This window comes from Ranitomeya imitator, chromosome 4 (assembly GCF_032444005.1).
Source record: "Ranitomeya imitator isolate aRanImi1 chromosome 4, aRanImi1.pri, whole genome shotgun sequence".
Lineage (NCBI taxonomy): Eukaryota > Metazoa > Chordata > Amphibia > Anura > Dendrobatidae > Ranitomeya > Ranitomeya imitator.
The window spans coordinates 572,868,535-572,890,845 of NC_091285.1; the positions used below are offsets into that span (position 1 = coordinate 572,868,535).

The following is a 22,311-nucleotide window of genomic DNA, read 5'->3' on the forward strand; positions in this document are numbered from 1 at the left end:
GGAGTATAGCTATTATGGCACTAATTTTAGCTTTAGGTCAAAGCCACTGATTTCTTTGATGGTGCAATTGAAGTACCATTTGGCAGTGCGTGTAATTGAATTTACACATTAAATATCAGCTGTGGATTGAATACTTATTGCAGCTATAAAGCATTGGTGATTTTGATACAATTGAACCGTAATTAGGCTATCTTGAATTATGTGAATAACTTTTTGTGCACATTAACTGTTGTCAATGCTGTAATATACCCTTATGGGGTTTTTTTTTTTTTAGAATAATATTCAATTATGTATATATCTTATTAAATTGATATTCGGATGTATATACACCGTAAATATTTTTTACACTATTAATATTGTGCAACAGATAATAGGCACCTAAATCTAATATTCATAGGTAGTAGTTTCTAGCATGCTCCATTGCCAAATTTAACGAATTTATGTATATGTGTATTACCTGGTGCTCTCCTATTAATATTACAATTCTATTTACGCCTATCTCCATGATATAATTGATTCTTATGGTTTTGAGGCATTGTTTTAGTATTTGTTTTGTATGTGTTAATAAAATTATAACTTTTTATAAAAAAAACATAGCACTCTTTGATTCAGCATGCAGCTTAATATCTGCCTAGCGGATCATTATGTTTGATGATAAATTATATATTTGCCAAAATCTATAATGAATCCCATCAGATAAAGAGTAAACCCTGCCTGGGACAACGTGGTAATTATTCCTTAAAATCCTTACAATACATTAAAATAAGCTACAATCCAACTTTAAATCACATGATCTTTCATTTTATTAACAAAAAATATCAAGTAAATTTTAACAAATTAAATAATATGACGATGGGCTCGTTGACAAGAGGCTCATATGCTAAATCCACACGTTTCTGGTTCATGTATTTGGGTACATTTTGTGGAAGACGAAGATTCCCAGGTACCTGTATGGGTACAAGTCTATATGCGGCAGCGGCGACTGTCGAACGGGTCACTCGAGCATCCACGATACTAGTGCATACCCGAGCACCCTAGACAAAGTCCAGTAACGAGCACTTGCACTCATCACTAGTAAATATTGGTTTTATTTGCAGAATTTCCTAAAAGACCTGAACAAGGTACAGAAATCCTGCAGATTAAAAAAAAATAATGCATGTTAGTTGAAACTTACTAAAAATGCAAGTAATATGCACGTGATCATCAAGGAAGTGTTATCAAAGCTATATAAGAGCAAGTTTCCAAAACAAAAGCAGTTTTACTAACAAAAAAATAAAAATAATAATGACACAGCAATAAAAGAAAATCTGCATCAACAAAACCTCCACTATTCATTGTGGGAACTTACGGTAGTTTATTGGATCCTACAAAAAGGGCTCAATTCATCATTTGTGGTTTAAAGTCACCGGTTTTCTGTTTTGTGGCATTCGTTGTGGTTTTTAGTGTCAAACTCTTCAAAATGGTATAAGAGTGTTCATGAATATTGCACACAGGTTAACATTTGTGCAACATTTGACGCTCGAAAAAGAAAAATATCAATTGGGGGGAAGATGGAGTGGACTGGATGGAGTTCATGGTCAAAAAAAAAAAAAACCGTTGCGACTTTTGATTTCTGGACAGAAAAGTAGGAGTGAATTTGGCAAATCTAATCATGGCAGATTGTTGGTCTGTGCCAGCTGATAGACAAGAAATAATGGTATACAGTACACCAACACCAATCGTAGGGCTCTACACCGTTAGAGGCATATAAGAGGCTGTTGCATTTATGCGAGGAGACCCGCAGCCAAAACCGCCCTTGGCATCAGAGGTAATATATCCAACATTTATTATGCTGTGCCAATGTTAACACATAGCACGCTACACTGTGTAGTCTGGCGCATCTTCTGACTTCCTGAACCAAATTTAGGCTGTCTAATAGATGGGCATTAAGTAAATGTGGGTCACCTAAAATAAGGCTCTGAAGATGAAGAGGAAAACGTGAGCCTCAGAAAGGATATGAGCCAGGATCAACATAAAACACATAATACTATTACTGCTTTATTCACACACAGTCTATCGAAAGCTGGGCATTGTATCCTCCGCGGAAGCCTCTCCAGTCAGACATAAGGACGTTGGCACTTTAAATATCAAAAGAAAATGTACAGAAGAAAGAAAATCCATATTACAAAACACAGAATCATCACATGTAATATACAGCTAAACTATATACAACTGAAACAGGAGTACAAAGAGTAGGCAATCTAGGAGCAGAAATAAGGCACTGGACCTGTATGGACACCACGTGTCCTGAAGATCGGCTGTCAGAGTCAGTTGTCTTTTTCCTTTCACAGTATTATACATTATTACCTGTAAGAAGGCATAGAGACATTACAATTGTTTGCCCTTGATTGGAATTATTTTCTTATTGCCTAGCAATATACTGCAATGATTTGTATGTGGATTTATTGTTACTTTCTGGGCTCCCTGCTGTAGTTTTGGTAATATCCCTGCTTTATCTACTGTACCTCTTTTAGTCCTTTTCGTGATGAGCTTCTCCTATCCCCGCACCCACCATGCATTGTCGGCAGAACAATGTCAATCAATGGCGTGGGCAGGTTATACAATGCTCACCATTGAGAAGACTAGCAGAGCTGCAGCAGATAAGTGATTTTATCAAAACGACTACATGATGTTCAGAAAGTGGAATCAAAGTCCCCCTATTATATGGAGCCTTCCAATTGGAAAGAATAAACCTTCTGACATTCTCTTTAATATGTTTTTTTTTTTTTTTAATATTAACACATTTAACATTAACTACTCTACAGGATGAAAGACAATACTGAACATTTAAAATGAACAGGACATCCATGGCAGCCATTTTTATAATTCTGACATGTTCCATTGTAAGCACCCTTTTGGGGATTAACAACACTGGAATTGGTCCAAAGTCTCAGCACAAGGGGGGGGGGGGGTGAGATGACTAATTACGGAGGACTAGATATATTTACTTAGTCTAACAGTCAGAATTACCAAGATACTGCTTGGTATTGGTTACACATCAGTTCGAGGATCCATTCCTTATTTTAGAGGACCGAAACCAGATATTCTCTTAGCATAAGAAGAGAAAAAGTAACGCAGCCTTGTCCAGAACAGATGTATATCTTGAAACTGGAATCATTTTGAATCATCCGGTTCAATAATGAGTCTTTCCGAGCAGTTATGTCTCTAATGCATACCACCCTAGAGATTTCGGAACTCCTAAAAGTGGCAGAGGGGTAAGGTCTCCTCCTCACATCCTCTTGAAATACGTTTTAGTAAATGCAGCCTGGCCTGCGGAACAAGAGTACTGTTTTTTTGTCTTAAGTTGAAGGTTCAGTCTCCTGAGGTTCTTCACTTGGCTGCAGGTTTCCTTTCTGTACCTCCAACTCCTCTGCACTCATCATAACCGGGTCTATTGCTGCATATCTGGTGCCATGGAACTGACGTAGGTGAATCTGGAAAAGACAAACCAGAAAACTATGAAGTCTACGTTACAAATCATGAAGAGCTGACTTTTCAGTGTTATAGTTTTACCAGGTATGGTTACGATATTACTAGAGAGGTTTCCCTGATCCAGGGATTTATGCTTTTGGCAAAATTACAGCCAGGGAGGATTTCTATTTCTTAAAAAGGAACAAATTATACTCAGTCCTTTGGATTTTTCCATTCATCTGGATCAACATTGTGGGAGAACTAGATGGACTTTAAACCGTTACTACAAGTAGTATAACACAGAGCACACTGAAGACTGCCGCTTACTTGCACATAGAGGTTGACCTCTGCACTCCGGCACAAATATGGAAAGTTACCCCCAGTTTTCAGATGGGCCCTCCGGGCATTAGGGAACAGCTTGTACATTTCTTCTTTGGCATCTGTTGAGAGAGCGCTCTGATCGAATACCTGCACAAGGGAAGAACAATTCTGCATTTATTAAGCATGTTCATGAGATCTAAAACAGGATTTTTGGTTGCTTACCGTAAAATCTGTTTCTCGGAGCCTTCATTGGGGGACACAGGAACCATGGGTGTATGCTGCTGCCACTAGGAGGCTGACACTATGCAAATAAAAAAGTTAGCTCCTCCTCTGCAGTGTACACCCTACCGACAGGAAGTAGGATATTCAGTTAGTGAGAAAGCAGTAGGAGAAGCAATGTGTAAAAGAAAAAGAATAATAATAATATAATAAACTTTATTTACATAGCGCCAACAAATTCTACGGCGCTCCATAGATTAACAGTTTCAAACACTCAAAGAGTGTTCAAAGAACTCAAACGTATACAGTAAACAGAGCTGTTCAACTTGGGAGGGTGCTGTGTCCCCCAATGAAGGCTCCGAGAAACAGATTTTACGGTAAGCAACCAAAAATCCTGTTTTCTCTATCACCTTTCATTGGGGGACACAGGAACCATGGGACGTCCCAAAGCAGTCCCGGGGTGGGAAAAACAGACTTCCATCAGGTCCGAGGACTCACCACTGCCGCCTGCAGGATCCTTCTGCCCAGGCTGGAGTCCGCCGTAGTTCGGCGAAACGTGTGGATGGAAGACCAGGTTGCCGCTTGCAAAGCCGTCAGCGATAACCCTGTGACGTACCACACTGGAAGCGCCGACTGCCCGGGTAGAGTGAGCCTTTATCTCAGGAGGGGGCACTCTTGTTCTTGACCCGGTAAAGCTTCCAAAATTGCCGTTCTGATAGAGCGAGCAATAGTCGCCTTGGAAGTCGGCAGGCCTCTACGCACGCCATCAGGGATGGCGAAAAGAGAATCCATCTTTCGCTAAGCGGCTGTGCTAGCCAGGGAGATCCTCACTGCCCTGACGAGGCCCAGCCTGTTCAACGATCACTCCAGAGGATGAATCGGAGCTGGACAAAAGGAAAGGTATAACGATGTCCTCGTTGAGGTGGAAAGATGAAAACCACCTCGAGAAAGGAAGGAAGGAAGGAAGGCAGAGGCCTGGGACCACCTTGTTCTGGTTTAAAATCAAGAAAGGAGGTCGGCAAGAAATGGCCGCCAACTCAAAAACGCGGCGGATCAAAAAGATGGACCTGAGAAAAGCCACCTTCCGAGATGGAACTGACAGGGAAAACTCCCTGAGAGGCTATAAGGGGGGAACCCCTAAGCACAACCAACCCAACCTTTAAATCCCATGAATCCACAGAGGCCCTGTACGGAGGGACAGCGTGGGCTACTCCTTGAAGGGAGGTCTTAACCTGTGGCTGAGAAGATAACGTCTTCTGAAAGGGAAGAAGAGCGCAGGAACCTGGTCCTTTAGGGAACTAAGAGCGAAGCCCGAATCCAGCCCTGCCTGAAGGAAAACCAAATGGAAGGCAGGGAAAAAGGACATAGGTGAAAAGCAGTTGGACTCGCATCAACGAAAGCCTTCCAGGTACGATAGTAGATCCTGGAAGAAGACGAAGGCTTCCCAGCCTGGATTATAGAGTGACTCATCTGGGCCGAAAGGCCGGACGCTCTTAGAACTGTGGAGTCCACAGCCACGCCGTTAAACTGAGCGACCGATAATTCGGGTGGCATATCGGACCCTGAGACAGCAGATCGGGTCCGCCTGGAAGACACCAGGGGTGTCCGCGAGAAGATTGGCGATGTCTGCAAACCAAGACCTCCTGGGCCAATCCGGGACGATCAGAATGACCGGCACCCATCCAGCCTTGATCTTTTTCGACAGCTTGGAAAGCAAGGGAAGGCGTGGGAACCGATAGGGGAGCCCGAACTGCGACCGAGGAATGGCCAGAGTGACAACACCACTGTGAGAGGATCACGGGACCCTGGGCCGACCCGAGGGACCGCCTGTTCAATCGGGACGCCATGAGGTCCACCTCTGGAGTCCCCCATCGAAGAGCAATCCTATAGGAAACCTCCTGAAGTACCATTCCCCTGCCGCGAGGCCCTCGCGGCCGAGGAAGTCTGCGGCCTAAATGTCCACGCCGGGGACATGCACTGCGGAGCTCACCAGGACCGTTGCCTCTGTCCAAAGGAGGATCCTGGAATCTCGGCCGAGGCCAGCGAACGCCGAGTCCACCCCTGGTGGTAGACATATGCCACTGCTGTGTCATTGTCTGTCTGGATTCGAATTGGCAGGCTGCTGAGAATCCTTACCCAGTGAAGGAAAGACAGAAAGATGATCCGGGACTCGAGGACATTGATCGGCAAAGAGGGCTCCTGCATCGACCAACAACCCTGAAAGAACAGGAGACAAAGCCCCGCGCCTCCGCGAGCGGACTGGCGTCCGTCGTCACCACCTGCCAGGGAACTGGAAGGAAGGATATGCTGTGAAGGATCTACTCTGGGATAAGAGAAGTGACCTCGGCCACCAGTCGAGGAACCATTTGACCTGGGAGAAAGCCGGATCGGACGATGCAGGGAGAAGACAGACCTGTCCCCTGCGATAAAATAGTCTGCTGAAGAAGTCTTGAAAGAAACGGGCGAAGGGAAAATTGCTTCCGATGTTGCAACCAAACCTCCTTAGGGCCTTTAAGGCCGATCGGAAAGGAGGGGAGCCGAGAATCCTGGAGCAAGCGAACTTCCTGACAAAGGAGGGATATCCTGTCCTCGGGAAGGAAGACTCTGGTCCGACAAGTGTCGAAGAACATGCCCGGAGATACGAGGCGCTGAACAAGACGGAACTTCTTCCTGTTGACGAGCCACCCGCAACGGTTAGAATGTCGGGAAAGATGGATAGACTTTCGGGAGCCTGAAACCGAAATTCCTGAGCCTCCATGAAAGTGATTACTGAACGAGGGAATATCATCCTCAAGTGTCTCCGACGAAACTTCCTGTTCAGCAAATGGAGATCTGGACTGGGACGAACCTTGCTGTCCTCTGTCAGTACAGAAAGATTCGAAGAGAAGCCTGTGAACCGATGAACCGTTCCTGTTCTGGGACGGGAACGTTTACCCCAGATTTAAGGAGGGAGACAATGGCTGTAAAGAAACCCGGGACTAGAGCGGGGTCTCTTGGAGGTTGGGATTTGAAGAAAACGATCCCAGGACCGTGAAATGAAGATTTTGTATCTAGAGGATACAAGTGCCCTGGCCCATGCGCCCTCTACTGAGGAGACCCAGACGTCCCTGAGGAACAGGAGACGGTTGCCCAGTCTGAGAAACGGGCTGGGGTCTAGTCGTGGGTCATGCCTAGGTGGAACTTCCAGTCCTGGACCTGGAGAATCCACCTTAGGAGTAGCAGGCACGCCAGGAAAGAGTGAGTCGAAGAATACCTTCTTCTCTTAACGTGCCAGTGGCCTCTGCTGTTGCGAAGAGGAATCTGATGCCGCAAAACTACGAAAAAGGTCAAAAAGACCGAAGTAGCCGCCTAAGGGGAAGTAGGCGAGGTCTAGAGAAGGGGACTGGTGCCGCCAGTGGCGTCCTTAATAAATTTGGTCCAGCTTGGAACCAAAAGGACGTGAACCCTGAAAAGGCAGGCTCGTAAGGGACTTCTTTGATGACTCTTGAGCCAAACAGTGCGACAGCTGGCAACAACATTACTGGGCGCCTGTGCGGCAGAAGACGCGACGTCCAGGGAACAAATTATTCCCCGGCGTGAGAAATCTGGGAGGCAAGTTCCACCAGCCGACCTGATGGAGCTCCAGCTTGAATGCCCCAACGGAGTTGTTTAGCCCCTCGGATACAGACTTCGAAACCCAAGTGGAAGTCAAAGCTGGGCATTGGGATGATGCGGCAGTTTTGAAAGCCGACTTCACGAAGGATTCCATGATCCTATCGATGGAATCTTTCAGAGCCGCCCACCGGACAGCGTGAGGACTGTGTTGGTGGCAAGTTTAGCAGCCGACGGATCCACAGGGGGAGAGGTCGTTCTCTAACGCCTCTCATTCCGGTTGGCAATGAGATCCGGAGGAAAGAGATATGAGACTCCAAGACGCTTGTCTCTTTGAGAACGTCTGGTCGAATTCGCTCTTTCTCTGGACAGAAGCTCTTTGAATTCAGGATGAGGAGCAAATACCTTGGGAGGTAGCTTAGACCGTCTAAACGAAACCGCCTGATCTGCGGGTTTCGTAGAGGAATCTTTGATGCCACAGGTCTGATTGGTCGCTCCAATGAGGCTTTGAACCATATCCCTCATGTTAGCGATTTGGTTCGAATCCGGCCCCAAATTATCCTCTGAAGGCGTATCAGAGAAAGCCTCGCCTGACTCAGGGGAGGAGGATCGGGAGGACGCCGACTGCAGAGGAGGACCAAGTGTCGAGATGGAGCGAGAAGAGGACTCAGACTGGCATTCCTGTCTGGACCTTTTGCAGCTAGCCTTGGAGGGCTCGGACGGAGCTTCCAGCGACCCGGTGGCTACTGCGTGGGTCTGCAGGGGTAACCGATCCAGCACGGACACCAGGGTTGAGACACCCGTGTTAGATTGGCCACCGATTGAGATGGAGAGGAGGCCCAGCCTGGGATTGGGGTATCACTCTCGGGCGGATCGGCCAGGGGATCCTGGGCGGTGGGCACAATCGGGTTGCTGCAGGAGTAGGAAGACGAGAATGGCCCCCTTTTTTGCCCGAGTGGATAGGGGGCAGGGGGGGGGGGGGGCAGAGGGGAGTGTCAGTCTGCAGAGCAGAGCTACTCACGGTAGACGAAAAACGGGATCCGGAGGACGCTGTTCAGCTTGATAGGATGGGCCTCCGGTAAGAAGTCGTCTTTTAGGCAGGAGGGTGGTATGGGCTCCTGCCGCAAATTGGACCGATCTGCGGATGTGACCGCGGTATGGGCTCCTGAGATGTGGCGACGGATGTCTGTGGAGGAGAGGTGCATGTAAAGGAGTCCCAAGATGGCGCCAGTGGGCGGAGAGAAGGCGGGCCGCAGTGAAAATGTCGGGCGGGAGAAAAGCCCGCCCGATGAGAGAAGAAAGGGGGCGGAGTCCGGCACCGGAAGTAGGCCCAGGCAGAAGCCGGGGCCTAAATTAGCGATCGGTGACCGGCATGGAAGGGCCGCAGCGGTGAACAGTGCGCCGCAGAAGGCGATAGGTGAGCGGCCGCCTACAGCGGCGGGAGTAGCGCAGCCGCCGGTCCGAAGCAGTGTGGCGGTCTGGCAAGCCGCCACGCTGAGGATGCGCGGCGCTGTAAGCGGCCAGAGGTACGCAGCTGCAGGGGGCCCGATTAGCGATGCGGCGGCCGCGCTGAAAAGAAATGAACGGCCGCATACAGCGGCCGGAGCAGGGAAGCCACAGAGGGCCGAAGCGATGCGGCGGCTGGTAAGCCGCCGCGCTGAAAGGAAATGAACGGCCGCATACAGCGGCCGGAGCAGGGGAGCCACTGAGGGCCGCGCTGAAGCTGGGGCTGGGAAGCCTGCAGGACCCGAGGCGGAAATGTCCCCCCCTGAGCAAGGCCACGCAGATAGCGTGCCCGGACAAGAAGCGGTGCGGTGGTCCGTAAAGGCAGCCGCGCCGGAACAGGGGACAGGGAGGCCGCATCCACGGAAGTGGCGCGGCTGAAAAGAGATGCGATTCGCATCAGAAAACCCCTTAAATAGGAACCCCCTTTTTAGGATCCAGGGAAGCCACAGGGTGGGGAGGGAAAATACTCACCTAAACATCCCCCGCCGGTACTAACCTGGAAGGAATGAGACGTCCACGGAGCTGATGGACGTCCTCGTCTCCTCCGACCGACAGGCTCTGGTGGGCGAGTGGGTGGGGGACGGAGCCAGGACCGGACTTCTAAGCACGCTTGTGTGCTAGGATCTTGGTCCTGGTGAGGGATCTATGAGGATACGGGGTGGCAGTACACGCCGTACTCATAGTCCGCATAGTGGGACTACAGGTGTGACTGCTCACCCTGTATCCCTCCGGAAAAACCTGAAAGGAAACGACGTGTCCTACTGACTCTAAGCTAGACTGAATATCCTACCTCCTGTCGGTAGGGTGTACACTGCAGAGGAGGAGCTAACTTTTTTATTTGCATAGTGTCAGCCTCCTAGTGGCAGCAGCATACACCCATGGTTCCTGTGTCCCCCAATGAAAGGCGATACAGAAAAGCAGTGTTTCTGAGGATTTGAGTATGGCAACAGCTGGGGCACAATCTAATAAACAACAGAAAGACACATACACAAAAAAAAAGGGGGGGGGTGATCCAACACTTACAAAATACTCCCCATTTACAAAATATGCGACAAGTTTTTGATAGCTGGGAGACCTCCATTTATATGGCGTGGCATTCAATGTCCATGGGTTTGGTCCAGATTCCACTTTGTTTTCTGCAGCAGTCCCAAAGACCATGGATAGAGGGGCAAAAACTGCTCCATTTAAAAGTAGGACACAGTAGCCTCTCACATTAGCAGTGGGGGTGCTGGCAGTGGGTCCCCCAGCACCCCCAGCCTCTTCTTCCCAGTCCAGAGCCTCTCACCTAGCCAAATCAGTTCTCATGCTTCGCACTGACGAGGGCCAACAGCCCGAAACACCGTGTCTGCGAATTGAGATATTGATTTGGCTTTTATCCTAAGTCATATTGCAAGACTCGTTAAAGGGCTGATTGTGACTTGAAGGATCGCTACTGCCAACAGGTGGCGCTATAGAGTTTAAGTCCTCTTTTTCTCAGAAGAGGCAATTTGCATATGGTTTTACCTTAAAATTCATCATATACAGCGGGAAAAAATATCTATTTGATACACAGCCGATTTTGAACGTTTTCCCAGCTCTCTTCAGGTCATTGATCAGGTACTCCCGTGTAGTTCTGGGCAGATTCCTGACCTTTTTCAGAATCATCATTAACCCCCCGAGCCAAAACTTGCATGGAGCCCATCCCAGCTTTGTGCAGCTCTTGGCCATAGACAACTCTTTGGTCTTGGCCATGATGGAGAGGTTGGAATTTGATTATGTGGACAGGAGTCTTTTATACAGGTAATGAGGGCAGAGTAGGAGGGCTTCTTAAAGGGAACCTGTTACCAGGTTTGGCTGATACGAGTTAAAGCCACCCCCTTTCAGGGCTTATATACAGCATTCTATAATGCTGTATATAAGCCACCGATTCGACCTGCAAGAGAAGAAAGTTACCTGTGTCCCCCAATGAAGAGAGAAAGAAATAACTTACTATATTCACCTGGGTGCGGTCCGGTCCAATGGGAGTCGCAGGTCCTGGTCCGGCACCTTCCATCTTCTTGCGATGCCGTCCCATGTACTTGATGTGCGTGATTACTAGTTACGCAAAAAGATTTCGCTGCCAGCTAATCGCTTATGCGAGGCATTCTATCTAATTGGTGCTAAAAGTTAGGCTAAAGGAACTACAACGCTCAGCCTGGCACTGCTCATTGCATTACACTGTAAAGTTTGGGCTGCTCCATGTTTCCATCGAAGAAAAATAAAGCATTTTAAAAAAAAAAAAAACCCTCAAAAAGTAGTACACACGATAATCAGATGACGTAGAAAGCTACATTTTGCTGATAAAATGGAGCACGGAGCACTTACGTCCATTATGGTGACTGCGATGTCTCGGATTTTGTGTGGCTCCACATACGAATTCTGGCAATTTAGGGTGAGACGAGATGCAAGCTCACTTTGGTTGAGACTCTCCAGCTAGGAAACAAGAAAGGAATTGATTATTATTATTATTATACAGAAGTCATTAGCTAGAAAAACACAATTGTGCTTTGTACATCACAAGCCTGTTCATCAAGAAATATCTACACAGGCCCCAATAACGATCCTACAGGAATGAGATACCATCAGGTGGAAAATATATTAGTGTCTGCTATATCCTTCCATTAAAGAAGTTGTCCACTACAATAACTTTTTTTTTTTTTGCTATTATGTGACACTGTTTGTTTTAGCAATATTACCTTTTATCATGCTGTAGCAGCACATCTTCAGTGCTGGATCCAGCTCTCATGGGGTTAATCGACAACTTCCTTTCTCCTGACTTACTGTGCTCTAATACTACAAGTTCCATGATGCATTGCACTGGCCTCTAAGCCCGAACTTACCACACCCACTCCAAAACACACCTCCCTCCTCTCTTCAAAAAGATTTGTGATGTCATTTCTGTCCAACCTCCTCTTTTACATTGTCCAACCCACACTCCATTACACACAGATGGATGGATACATATGTCTATTTCCATAGATATGTCCATATCCATATTTCTGAACCCCTTCACCCCTGGAGCTTTTTTCGTTTATCGCTCCCCTTCTTTCCAGAGCCATAATTTTTCCGTCAATATGGCCATGTGAGGGCTTATCTTTTGCGGGACAAGTTCTACTTTTGAACGACACCATTGGTTTTACCATGTTGTCGTGTAACAGAAAATGTGAAACAAATTCAAAGTGCGATGAAATTGCAAAAAAAGTGCAGTCCCGCACTTGTTTTTCGCTTGGCTTTTTTGCTAGGTTCACTAAATGCTAAGGCTGTGTGCACACGTTGAGGATTTGATTGCAGATCTGCAGCGTTTTTTGCCGCACGGAATTGCAGCAAATCCGCAGTGTAGCGCACAACAACCAATGTAAGTCTATGGGAGCCGCAGACTTGTTGTGCACATGCTGCGGAAAAAGCCGCACCGAAATGCAGCTTTTTTTTCCCACAGCATGTCACTTTTGTGCCAAACTGCAGCGTTTCTGCATCATTACACTTGCATTGAGTCGGGCACATCCGCAGCAAAACTGCAGATGTAAAAAAGATCTGCAGTTTTGCTGCGGATCTGGGTCCGAGAAACGCTGCAGTTTGGGAGGAGGGAAGTGTGTGGGCGGTGACTGTGTATGTGTGCGGGGCTGTCCGGGTGTGTGCGGGCATCATCCGATGGGACTACAAGTACGCAGCATCCAATCTGCAGCTAATCCGGATGTAATCCGGACAGTGGTCACGCACACTACACTATCCATACATCTATCAATAGATATATCTATCCAGATAGATCTATAGATATATGAATAGATAGATGTATGCATCTATAGATCTATCTATATGTAGATCAGTCTATCCATTTCATCTATCATCTATCTGTCTGTGTGTGTAATGGAGTGAGGGTTGGACAAATGTAAAAGAGGAGGTTGGACAAAAATGACATCACAAATCTTTTTTTTGTTCAATAATACATCTTTATTTAGCTTTCAAAAACGCACAAAAACGAATTTAAAAAAATGCATCGAAACCACGCAAAAACCACACCTAAAAACTGCATCAAAACTGCATAAAAAACGCATAAAAAATGCATTGAAACTGCACCAAAAACTGCATCAAAACCACACCAAAATTGTATCAAAACTGCAAAAAAACTGCATCTAAAACAATCAAAACTGCGCAAAAAACACACCTAAAACACATCAAACCCGTGCAAAAACACAGATGCGTTTTCTGCCAGGAGATGCAGATTTTGTGCAGAAAATTCTGCACCAAAATCTGCAACGTGTGCACACAGCCTAAAACTGACCTGCCATTATGATTGTCCAGGTCATTATGAGTTCATAGACACCAAACATGTCTAGGTTCTTTTTTATCTAAGTGGTGAAAAAAAATTCCAAAGTTTGCTAAAAAAAATAAAATTGCGCCATTTTCCGATACCCGTAGCGTCTATATTTTCTGAGATATCTGGTCCGGTGAGGGCTAATTTTTTTGCGTGCCGAGTTGACGTTTTTAATGATACCACTTTTGTGCAGATACGTTCTTTTGATCGCCTGTTATTACATTTTAATGCAATGTCGCAGCGACCAAAAAAGACAATTTTGGCTTTTGATTTGTTTTTCTTGCTACGCCGTTTAGGGATCATGTAAACTTTTTTTTTTTAATTGAAAACAGCTGACATGTTGCAGCTTTGAAGTGGGCTCACCGCCGAAGCCCACCTCAAAGTGGGGTATACTGCCAGCTGACGTACTATTCCGTCAGCTGGGAGAAAGGGGTTAATGTGAACAATAGGTTTCAGTTTAAAAAAAAATAAAAAACGACGTGGGCTCCTGCGCAATTTTCTGCGCCAGAGGGGGAAAGCCGACGGCCAATATTTGTAGCCTGGGAAGGGGGTAATACCCATGGCCCCCTCCCAGTCTATGAATATCAGCCCTCAGCTGTCTGCATAGCCTTTACTGGGCGAAATGGCAAAATAAGGTATTTAGAAAATTCATTAGGGGCCTCAGGGGGATACATTGGGGGTTAACTGAAAGTAGTGGTCAACCCCTTTAACCAATAAAACACTATTTTAGTTATAACTAAAGCCAGAAAGTTAGTTCTGGCTGGAAAATAACGGCTTATACAGTTCTAATCATTACCTACAATTGCTTTGTATAACAACCCCACAAAAGTTGTTATTGGGAGATGGCCAAAATGGCTGTAACTTTTTTATTTGGTTAAAAGGTTTGTTCTCTTACCCGATCCACCATAAAATCAATGGCATCGGCCATTACCGGATCCACAGGGCCAGAAGAAAAGTTTCCCAGGACAATCTTCTTAAGCATAAATGCTGGCATTAGCCAAAAGCTGCAAAAAACAAACAAAAAAAGAGACATGAGACATGATGGTTGTGTGCAATATTCCACTAAAGAAAGCAGTAAATTATGGTAACCTGTTTGCTGTCCAAGTCTGGTTAAAAATGGAAGTGTCGCTGAAGGCGTTGCACAAGACGAGCGACTGGACCCTGGGAGACTTGTGTGTGTACTCTGCAAATTTCTGGGCCAGAAAACCACCGAGAGATGCACCAAATATATGAACCTACACAAAAGGGAATAAGAGAAAGACTGAGGATTAGTAAAATAATGGCATATCAATCATCTACCAGCCTCCAACTTACAATTTAAAGACAACCAAGGGAAAAATTGGAGAGAATAAGACCATCCCTGAATACATGACTGACAAGAGTCACTACTATCGCTGCATAAGAGTGACAAAAGAAGAAAAAAAAAAAAGAAGAAGCATAATGGGAAGTAAAAGGACCATAATATCGTACCAAAAAGAATTTCAGAACTTTTTCCACCTTTAATGTCACCTGTAATCTGTACAAATCAACTGAAAAATAAAACAATTTGGAAAAAGGGGTAAAATAAGAAAACTAGAACAATGTGGTTGCATAAGTGTGAACACCCGCTTATAACTGGGGATGTGGTTGTGTTTGGAATTAGTCAATCACATTTAACCTCATGTTAAATAGCAGCTAGTGGACAGCCGCCATCATTTACAGGGATTCTGATTAACCCCATATAAAGTTCCGTTGTTCTAGTAGGATTTTCCTGGCCTCGATTCATCAACACTGGCCTTTTTCATGCCGATTTCCGATGAGAGCATGCTGGAGCCACACACTCCTGATTCAGTAAGAGGTGCATGCCTCCTAATGAATCCAGCATGACTGAGAAGTGGTATGAGCTTCCGTGTGCCCACCACAAATTTAATTTGAGCTAGGGACAAGAGGTTGCCATGCCTCCATCTCATCCACTTTTGCCGTTGCACCAAAATTATAAGACTTTCCAAAGCTTTTTAAGCCAGAACTCTGCCATAAAAGCTTTGATGAAATCGGGCCAATGTCATTAAAGAGCCATCTTCAGTGTAAAGAACAAGGAGTCAGTCTTGAAAGTGATGAGAGGTCTCCACAGTCCTGATCTCAGCATCACTGACTGGTTAGTTCTCCAAGATGTGTGCAACAACCTCCCCGTCGAGTTACTTCAAAAAATGTGTTATACCTGGTAGAACTGATGCCGGCTGAAAGCAAATGGTGGTCACACTAAGGGTATGTGCACACGTTCAGGATTTTGCACAGTTTTTCGCGATAAAACGCATACATATGCATACTATCATTTAGAATGCATTCCGCAATTTTTGTGCGCTGAAAAAAACGCATCGCGGTAAAAAAAAAAAAAAGCATGTTCATTAATTTTGCGGATTTCTTGCAGAAATTTCCTGACAAAAAGGAGATTTTTGTGTATTATCATGACTATGAAAATTGTACATTCACACTGAAGGCATCACAACTATGAATTAACACATGTGGAATTATATACTTAAAGTGTGAAACAACTGAAATTATGTCTTATATTCTAGGTTCTTCAAAGTAGCCACCTTTTGCTTTGATGACTGCTTTGCACACTCTTGGCATTCTCTTGACGAGCTTCAAGAGGTAGTCACTGTTAATGGTTTTCACTTCACATGTGTGCCTTGTCAGGTTTAATAAGTGGGATTTCTTGCCTTATAAATGGGGTTGGGACCATGAGTTGTGTTGTGCAGAAGTCAGGTGGATACACAGCTGATAATCCTACTGAATAGACTGTTAGAATTTGTATTATGGCAAGAAAAAAAGCAGCTAAGTAAAGAAAAACGAGTGGCCATCATTACTTTAAGAAATGAAGGTCAGTCAGCCCGAAAAATTGGGAAAACTTTGAAAATGTCCCTAAGTGGAGTGGCAAAAACCATCAAGCGCTACAAAGAAACTGGCTCACATGAGGACCGCCCCAGGAAAGGAAGACCAAGAGTCACCTCTGCTTCTGAGGATAAGTTTATCCGAGTCACCAGCCTTAGAAATCGCAGGTTAACAGCAGCTCAGATTAGAGACCAGGTCAATGCCACACAGAGTTCTAATAGCAGACACATCTCTACAACAGCTGTTAAGAGGAGACTTTGTGCAGCAGGCCTTCATAGTAAAATAGCTGCTAGGAAACCACTGCTAAGGACAGGCAACAAGCAGAAGAGACTTGTTTGGGCTAAATAACACAAGGAATTGACATTAGACCAGTGGAAATCTGTGCTTTGGTCTGATGAGTACAAATTTGAGATCTTTGGTTCCAACCACCGTGTCTTTGTGCGACGCAGAAAAGGTGAACGGATCGACTCTACATGCCTGGTTCCCACCGTGAAGCATGGAGGAGGTGTGATGGTGTGAGGGTGCTTTGCTGGTGACACTGTTGGGGATTTATTCAAAATTGAAGGCATACTGAACCCAATCTAGATGGTTTGGGGTGAGCTGGACCGCAGAGTGAAGTCAAAAGGGACAACAAGTGCTAAGCATCTCTGGGAACTCCAAGATTGGTGGAAGACCATTCTTGGCGACTACTTCTTGAAGCTCATCAAGACAATGCCAAGAGTGTGCAAAACAGTCATCAAAGCAAAAGGTGGCTACTTTGAAGAACCTAGAATATAAGACATATTTTCAGTTGTTTCACACTTTTTTGTTAAGTATATAATTCCACATGTGTTAATTCATAGTTTTGATGCCTTCTGTGTGAATGTACAATTTTCATAGTCATGAAAATACAGAAAAATCTATAAATGAGAAGGTGTGTCCAAACTTTTGGTCTGTACTGTATATACGCAATGCCCTGACAAGGTCAAGCGCATGCAGAGCCTTCTCCACTCTATGAACCGGGACCAGACAAAAGTATGACAGTGAAATTTCCTCATTGAGGTGGAAGTGGGACACCACCTTCGGAAGGAAGGATGGGACCGTACGGAGAACTACCTTGTCCTGGTGAAAAACCAGGAAGGGACGTCTGCAGGAGTGCTGTCAGTTCAGACACCCTGCGTAGCGAGGTGATTGCCACCAGGAAAACCACCTTCTGGGATAGAAGGCGGAGCGGGACCTCCTTAAGGGGTTCGAAGGGTGGTTCCTGCAATGCTGTCAGGACCAGGCTGAGGTCCCACGTTTCTAGTGGTCATCTGTAGGGGGAACCAAATCGGGAAACCCCCTGAAGAAAAGTCCTTACTTGCAGCTTGGTAGCAATGCGCCTTTGAAAAAGCACTGAGACGGCTGACACCTGGCTCTTAAGCGAGCCCAGGGACAGCCTGGCCTCCAGACCCGATTGGAGAAAGTACTTTGGGTAAGGATAAGGGAGTGGAGTCTGGCCACGAGATTCGCACCAGGTAAAGAAAAGCTTTCTAGGTACGGTAATAGATCTTGGCAGAGGCTGGTTTCTGTGCCCTGATCATGGTTCCAATGATGTCCGGCGAGAGCCTTGCCTGGGTTAGAACCCAGGTCTCAAGGGCCACGCCGTCAAATTGAGAGCCCCTAAATTATGGTGGTAGAACGGGCCTTGTGATAGAAGATCCGCGCGGTCGGGGAGACGCCAGGGAGCGTTTACTGTAAGTTGTACGATGTCGGCGTACCATGTACGTCTGGGCTAGTCCGGTGCCATTAGGATGGTTGGAACTCCCTCTTGCTTGATCTTCCTCACCACCCTGGATATCAGGGGGAGAGGTAGAAAAATGTACAGAAGCTGGAACTGGATCCAGTCCTGAACCAGAGCGTCTGCTCCGAGCGACCGCGGATCGTGTGTTCTGGTCAAGAAGTTGGAGACCTTGGCATTGAAGTGGGATGCCATTAGGTCCACATCCGGGGTCCCCTAGCGATGGCAAATCTGGCGAAAAATTTCGGGATGGAGAGACCACTCTCCCGAGTCTATTTCTTGTCGGCTGAGGAAGTCTGCTTCCCAGTTGTCCACACCTGGAATGTGGACCGCCGAGAGAACCGACCCTGTGTCCTCTGCCAAGTGGAGGATATGTGACACTTCTCGCATCTCCTGGGTACTGCGGGTGCCCCCTTGGTGATTCCCATATGCCACAGCCGTGGCATTGTCCGACTGTATTCTGATGTGAGAGGCTGCCAGTAAGCGATGAAAGGCTCTCAATGCCAGGAGGATGGCACGAATTTCCAGGATATTGATGGACATGGTCGCTTCCACTGGGGACCACTTGCCCTGTGGTGTAGGTGCACTGCACCCCAATCCGTCAGGCTCGCATCGGTGGTCAGAACCTTTCATTGACCTGTGAGAAAGGATTTCCCCTTTGCTAGCGAGGTTGGCTTGAGCCACCAGTGCAGGGACCTCTTGGTTGATGACGTTAGCTGGAACTCCCTGTCGAGAGAGAAAGGGTTTTTGTCCCAGGACTTGAGGATGGCTAGTTGGAGAGGGCTGAGGCGAAATTGGGCAAATGGGACGGCTTCTATTGTTGCTCCCATCCTGCCGAGGACTCTCATGGCAAACCGGAGAGATCGAGGGGGTTTGCGGAGGAGGGTGCGAATTCCTAGGCGAAGAGCCAGTGCCTTGTCCTTGGGAAGGACCCCTGGAGGTGTTGAATAGCATTCCCAGGAAGGTCAGAGACTGACTCGGGGTTGGTGATGACTTTTGTAAGTTGACTAACCAGCCCATGCGACTCCGTGTCGATTGTAATTGAGACACTGAGCTTGCAGTCCTTGAAGGTGGGAACCTTGATGAGTAGATCGTCCAAGTATGGATCGACTACTATGCCTCTGGAGTGCAGGACGTCCATGGTGGCTGCCATGACTTTGGTAAACACTCTGGGAGCCGTGGCGAGTCCGAACGGGAGAGCCACGAACTGGTAATGGTCCTGGTCGATTGCGAACCTGAGAAACCTCTGATGGGCAGGTGCAATCGGTATATGCAGGTATGCGTCTTGTATGTCTATGGAGGCGAGACATTCTCCCTTCTCCATGGACGCAATGATGGACCGAAGAGACTCCATGCGGAAGTGACGGACCCGTACATATTTGTTGAGTTGTTTTAGGTCCAATATGGGCCCCACACTGCCTCCTTTCTTGGGGACTACGAATAGATTGGAGTAGAAACCTCGGTCGTGGGGACCGGTACTATGACTCCTGCTTGAAAAAGCGAGGAGACCGCTTGTCGTAAGGCTCGAGCCTTGGCTGGTGGTTTTGGGGGGACAGAAAGGAAGAATAGGTCCGGTGGGTTGGAGGTGAACTCTATCTTGTATCCGGAAGACACTAGTTCCCTGACCCACCTGTCTTCTGTAACAGGCAGCCAGACTTGATGAAAGAGCAAAAGTCGGCCGCCTACGGGTATGGTGTCTTCCGGAGTCCGCGAGTCATGATGAGGAGAAAGTCTGAGATTTTCCTCCTCTGGGCTTAGACTGGGCTGCTTTTGACTGCCAGGTCTTGTCCGACCTTTGCGTCGACCATGAGTTGTCCCTGCGTGGGGAACGGTTACGATTTTGTGCTGGACGCGAGACGGACCAACCCGAAGAATTTCGAAAGGATCAGAATCGAGTTTGGTTACGCTTCTAGTAAGTGCGCTTAGGTTTCAGTTGGGGAAGAGAGGTACTCTTACCCCCGGTGGCGTTGGATATCATTGTGTCCAACTATTCACCAAAATGTCGCCCACTGAGGTAGGGGAGGTGCGCGAGGGACTTCTTTGAGGCTGCGTCCGCTTTCCATTCCCGCAGCCAGAGGATACGCCGAATTGTGATGGCGTTTGATGCTATCCCCACTACACCCCTTGCTGAATCCAGAGCTTCATGAAGCATGTAATCTGCTACGACTGCTATTTGAACCGCTTGGTCCGACAGCTCAGGAGCGGATGCTTGGAGGCCAGCTTGTAAATTTTTGGCCCAGGCCAAAATGGCCTTGGCAGCCCAAACTGAAGCGAACGCAGGAGCCAGGGATGCCCCTGCAGCCTCGAAAATTGAATGAGCCATGCGTTCTACCTGCCGGTCTGCTGCATCCCTGAAGGTTGAGCTATCTGGCAGTGAAAGGAGGGTCTGTGCTGCTAGTCTAGTGACTGGGGGATCCACTTCGGGTGGGTCTGTCAATTCCTTGGTATCCTTCTGTGGGAAGGGGTACCTAGCCTCCAGATATTTGCGATTAGCGACTTTTTTCTCAGGCTGTGAAAGCTGCTTTTTAAAGATCACCTTAAACTTTGGGTGCTTAGAGAAAACCTTAGGCGGCTTCAGAGGTCCTTCGAAGGAAATCTTGTGTTCTGGGGCCTCTGGTAGCGGATCAGAAATGTCCAGCACCCGATGGATGGAAGAGATTAAGTCCTCAACTAGCGCTGTATTGCTAGGAGGGATTGGGATCAGGGACCCCTCCATTTCCTTGTCTGATTCGGAGTCACAGATGCCTTCCGAATCCAGTGTATCACTGAGGCGTCCCCTGCTGGGTGAGATGGGGCAGAGGCCTTCTCTGGTCGGGGATTGCGGAGATCTGCATTGTCTGTCCCTGGAAGGAGACGGTCTAGATGACCTAGAACTATGGTGTCTCTCACTAGCAGGGGATGACCATGTGCTATGGGATGACGCAGATGAAAGTGACCTGTGGGTCCGCTTGCGTCCTGACCTAGACGTGGATGTGCTAGGGTCGTCCTTTCCCTGGGTCAAGCTCTCCCTTTGCTGGGTAGCGGTCATAGCCGAGGCATGACTCTGCAGAGCCTGAAGCAATGTGGAGGTTAGGTTATCTATAGACTGCGTCATAGATTGCGACATCTGTGGGACCCATTCCGGCGTGGCATTAGACACTAAAGGTACCGTCACACTAAGCGACGCTGCAGCGATACCGACAACGATCCGGATCGCTGCAGCGTCGCTGTTTGGTCGCTGGAGAGCTGTCACACAGACAGCTCTCCAGCGACCAACGATGCCGGTAACCAGGGTAAACATCGGGTTACTAAGCGCAGGGCCGCGCTTAGTAACCCGATGTTTACCCTGGTCACCATCGTTAAAGTAAAAAAAACAACCACTACATACTTACCTACCGCTGTTTGTCCCCGGCGCTGTGCTTCTCTGCTCTGGCTGTGAGCGCCGGGCAGCCGGAAAGCAGAGCGGTGACGTCACCGCTCTGCTTTCCGGCCGCTGTGCTCACAGCCAGAGCAGAGAAGCTGAGCGCCGGGGACAGACAGCGGTAGGTAAGTATGTAGTGGTTGTTTTTTTTACTTTAACGATGGTAACCAGGGTAAACATCGGGTTACTAAGCGCGGCCCTGCGCTTAGTAACCCGATGTTTACCCTGGTTACCAGCGAAGACATCGCTGAATCGGTGTCACACACGCCGATTCAGCGATGTCAGCGGGAGATCCAGCGACGAAACAAAGTTCTGGACTTTCTTCCCCGACCAGCGATATCACAGCAGGGGCCTGATCGCTGCTGCCTGTCACACTGGACGATATCGCTAGCCAGGACGCTGCAACGTCACGGATCGCTAGCGATATCGTCTAGTGTGACGGTACCTTAAGGCATTAGCAGGGGCCTCTTAGGGCTCCGACACAGTAGTCTGAGTGCAGCCCTGGCAGTGCGGGTACGTGTTGCCGCTGGAGAGAACGGTCCCACAGGCTGTGCAGAATGCATAATAGCAGTCCTGCCTGGTTCTCTTGGACCTTGAGCCAGGCAATGTGCACAGAGTGCAAAAGGGCTGGCTAGCACCTTACAGGGGTAGCTATGCAGAGGAACCTATAGGGGAGCCTTATAGGGAATATGGATTCACAGCCGAGTAAAACAACCCAGATGTGATCCTACCCTACCAGTTTGCTTCTGAGTCCAGCGCCGAAGAACCACAGTCCTGTGCCCCCCGTAGACTGGCTGGCCTGGTCCTGCTAACCGGGAGATCCAGGGTTAATCCTCGCTGCAGTAGAAATGGCAGCCGAGGAGA

At 47.5% G+C, this 22,311-nt stretch overlaps 1 protein-coding gene across 2 annotated transcripts in view; it reads right to left on the reverse strand.

Annotated features, from left to right (window-relative positions):
* Positions 1 to 779: 779 nt before the first annotated feature.
* The window catches only part of SPG21 (SPG21 abhydrolase domain containing, maspardin), a 71,375-nt gene continuing 49,843 nt past the window's right edge, over positions 780 to 22,311 (reverse strand). For both annotated transcript variants that reach the window (XM_069766337.1, XM_069766338.1), the window contains exons 5-9: positions 14,507 to 14,652; positions 14,313 to 14,421; positions 11,431 to 11,538; positions 3,778 to 3,918; positions 780 to 3,473 (exon numbers count right to left, since the gene is read on the reverse strand). In XM_069766337.1, coding sequence (XP_069622438.1) covers positions 3,339 to 3,473; positions 3,778 to 3,918; positions 11,431 to 11,538; positions 14,313 to 14,421; positions 14,507 to 14,652 — 639 coding nt within the window. In that variant the 3' untranslated portion in view covers positions 780 to 3,338. The remainder of the gene's footprint in view (positions 3,474 to 3,777; positions 3,919 to 11,430; positions 11,539 to 14,312; positions 14,422 to 14,506; positions 14,653 to 22,311) is intronic.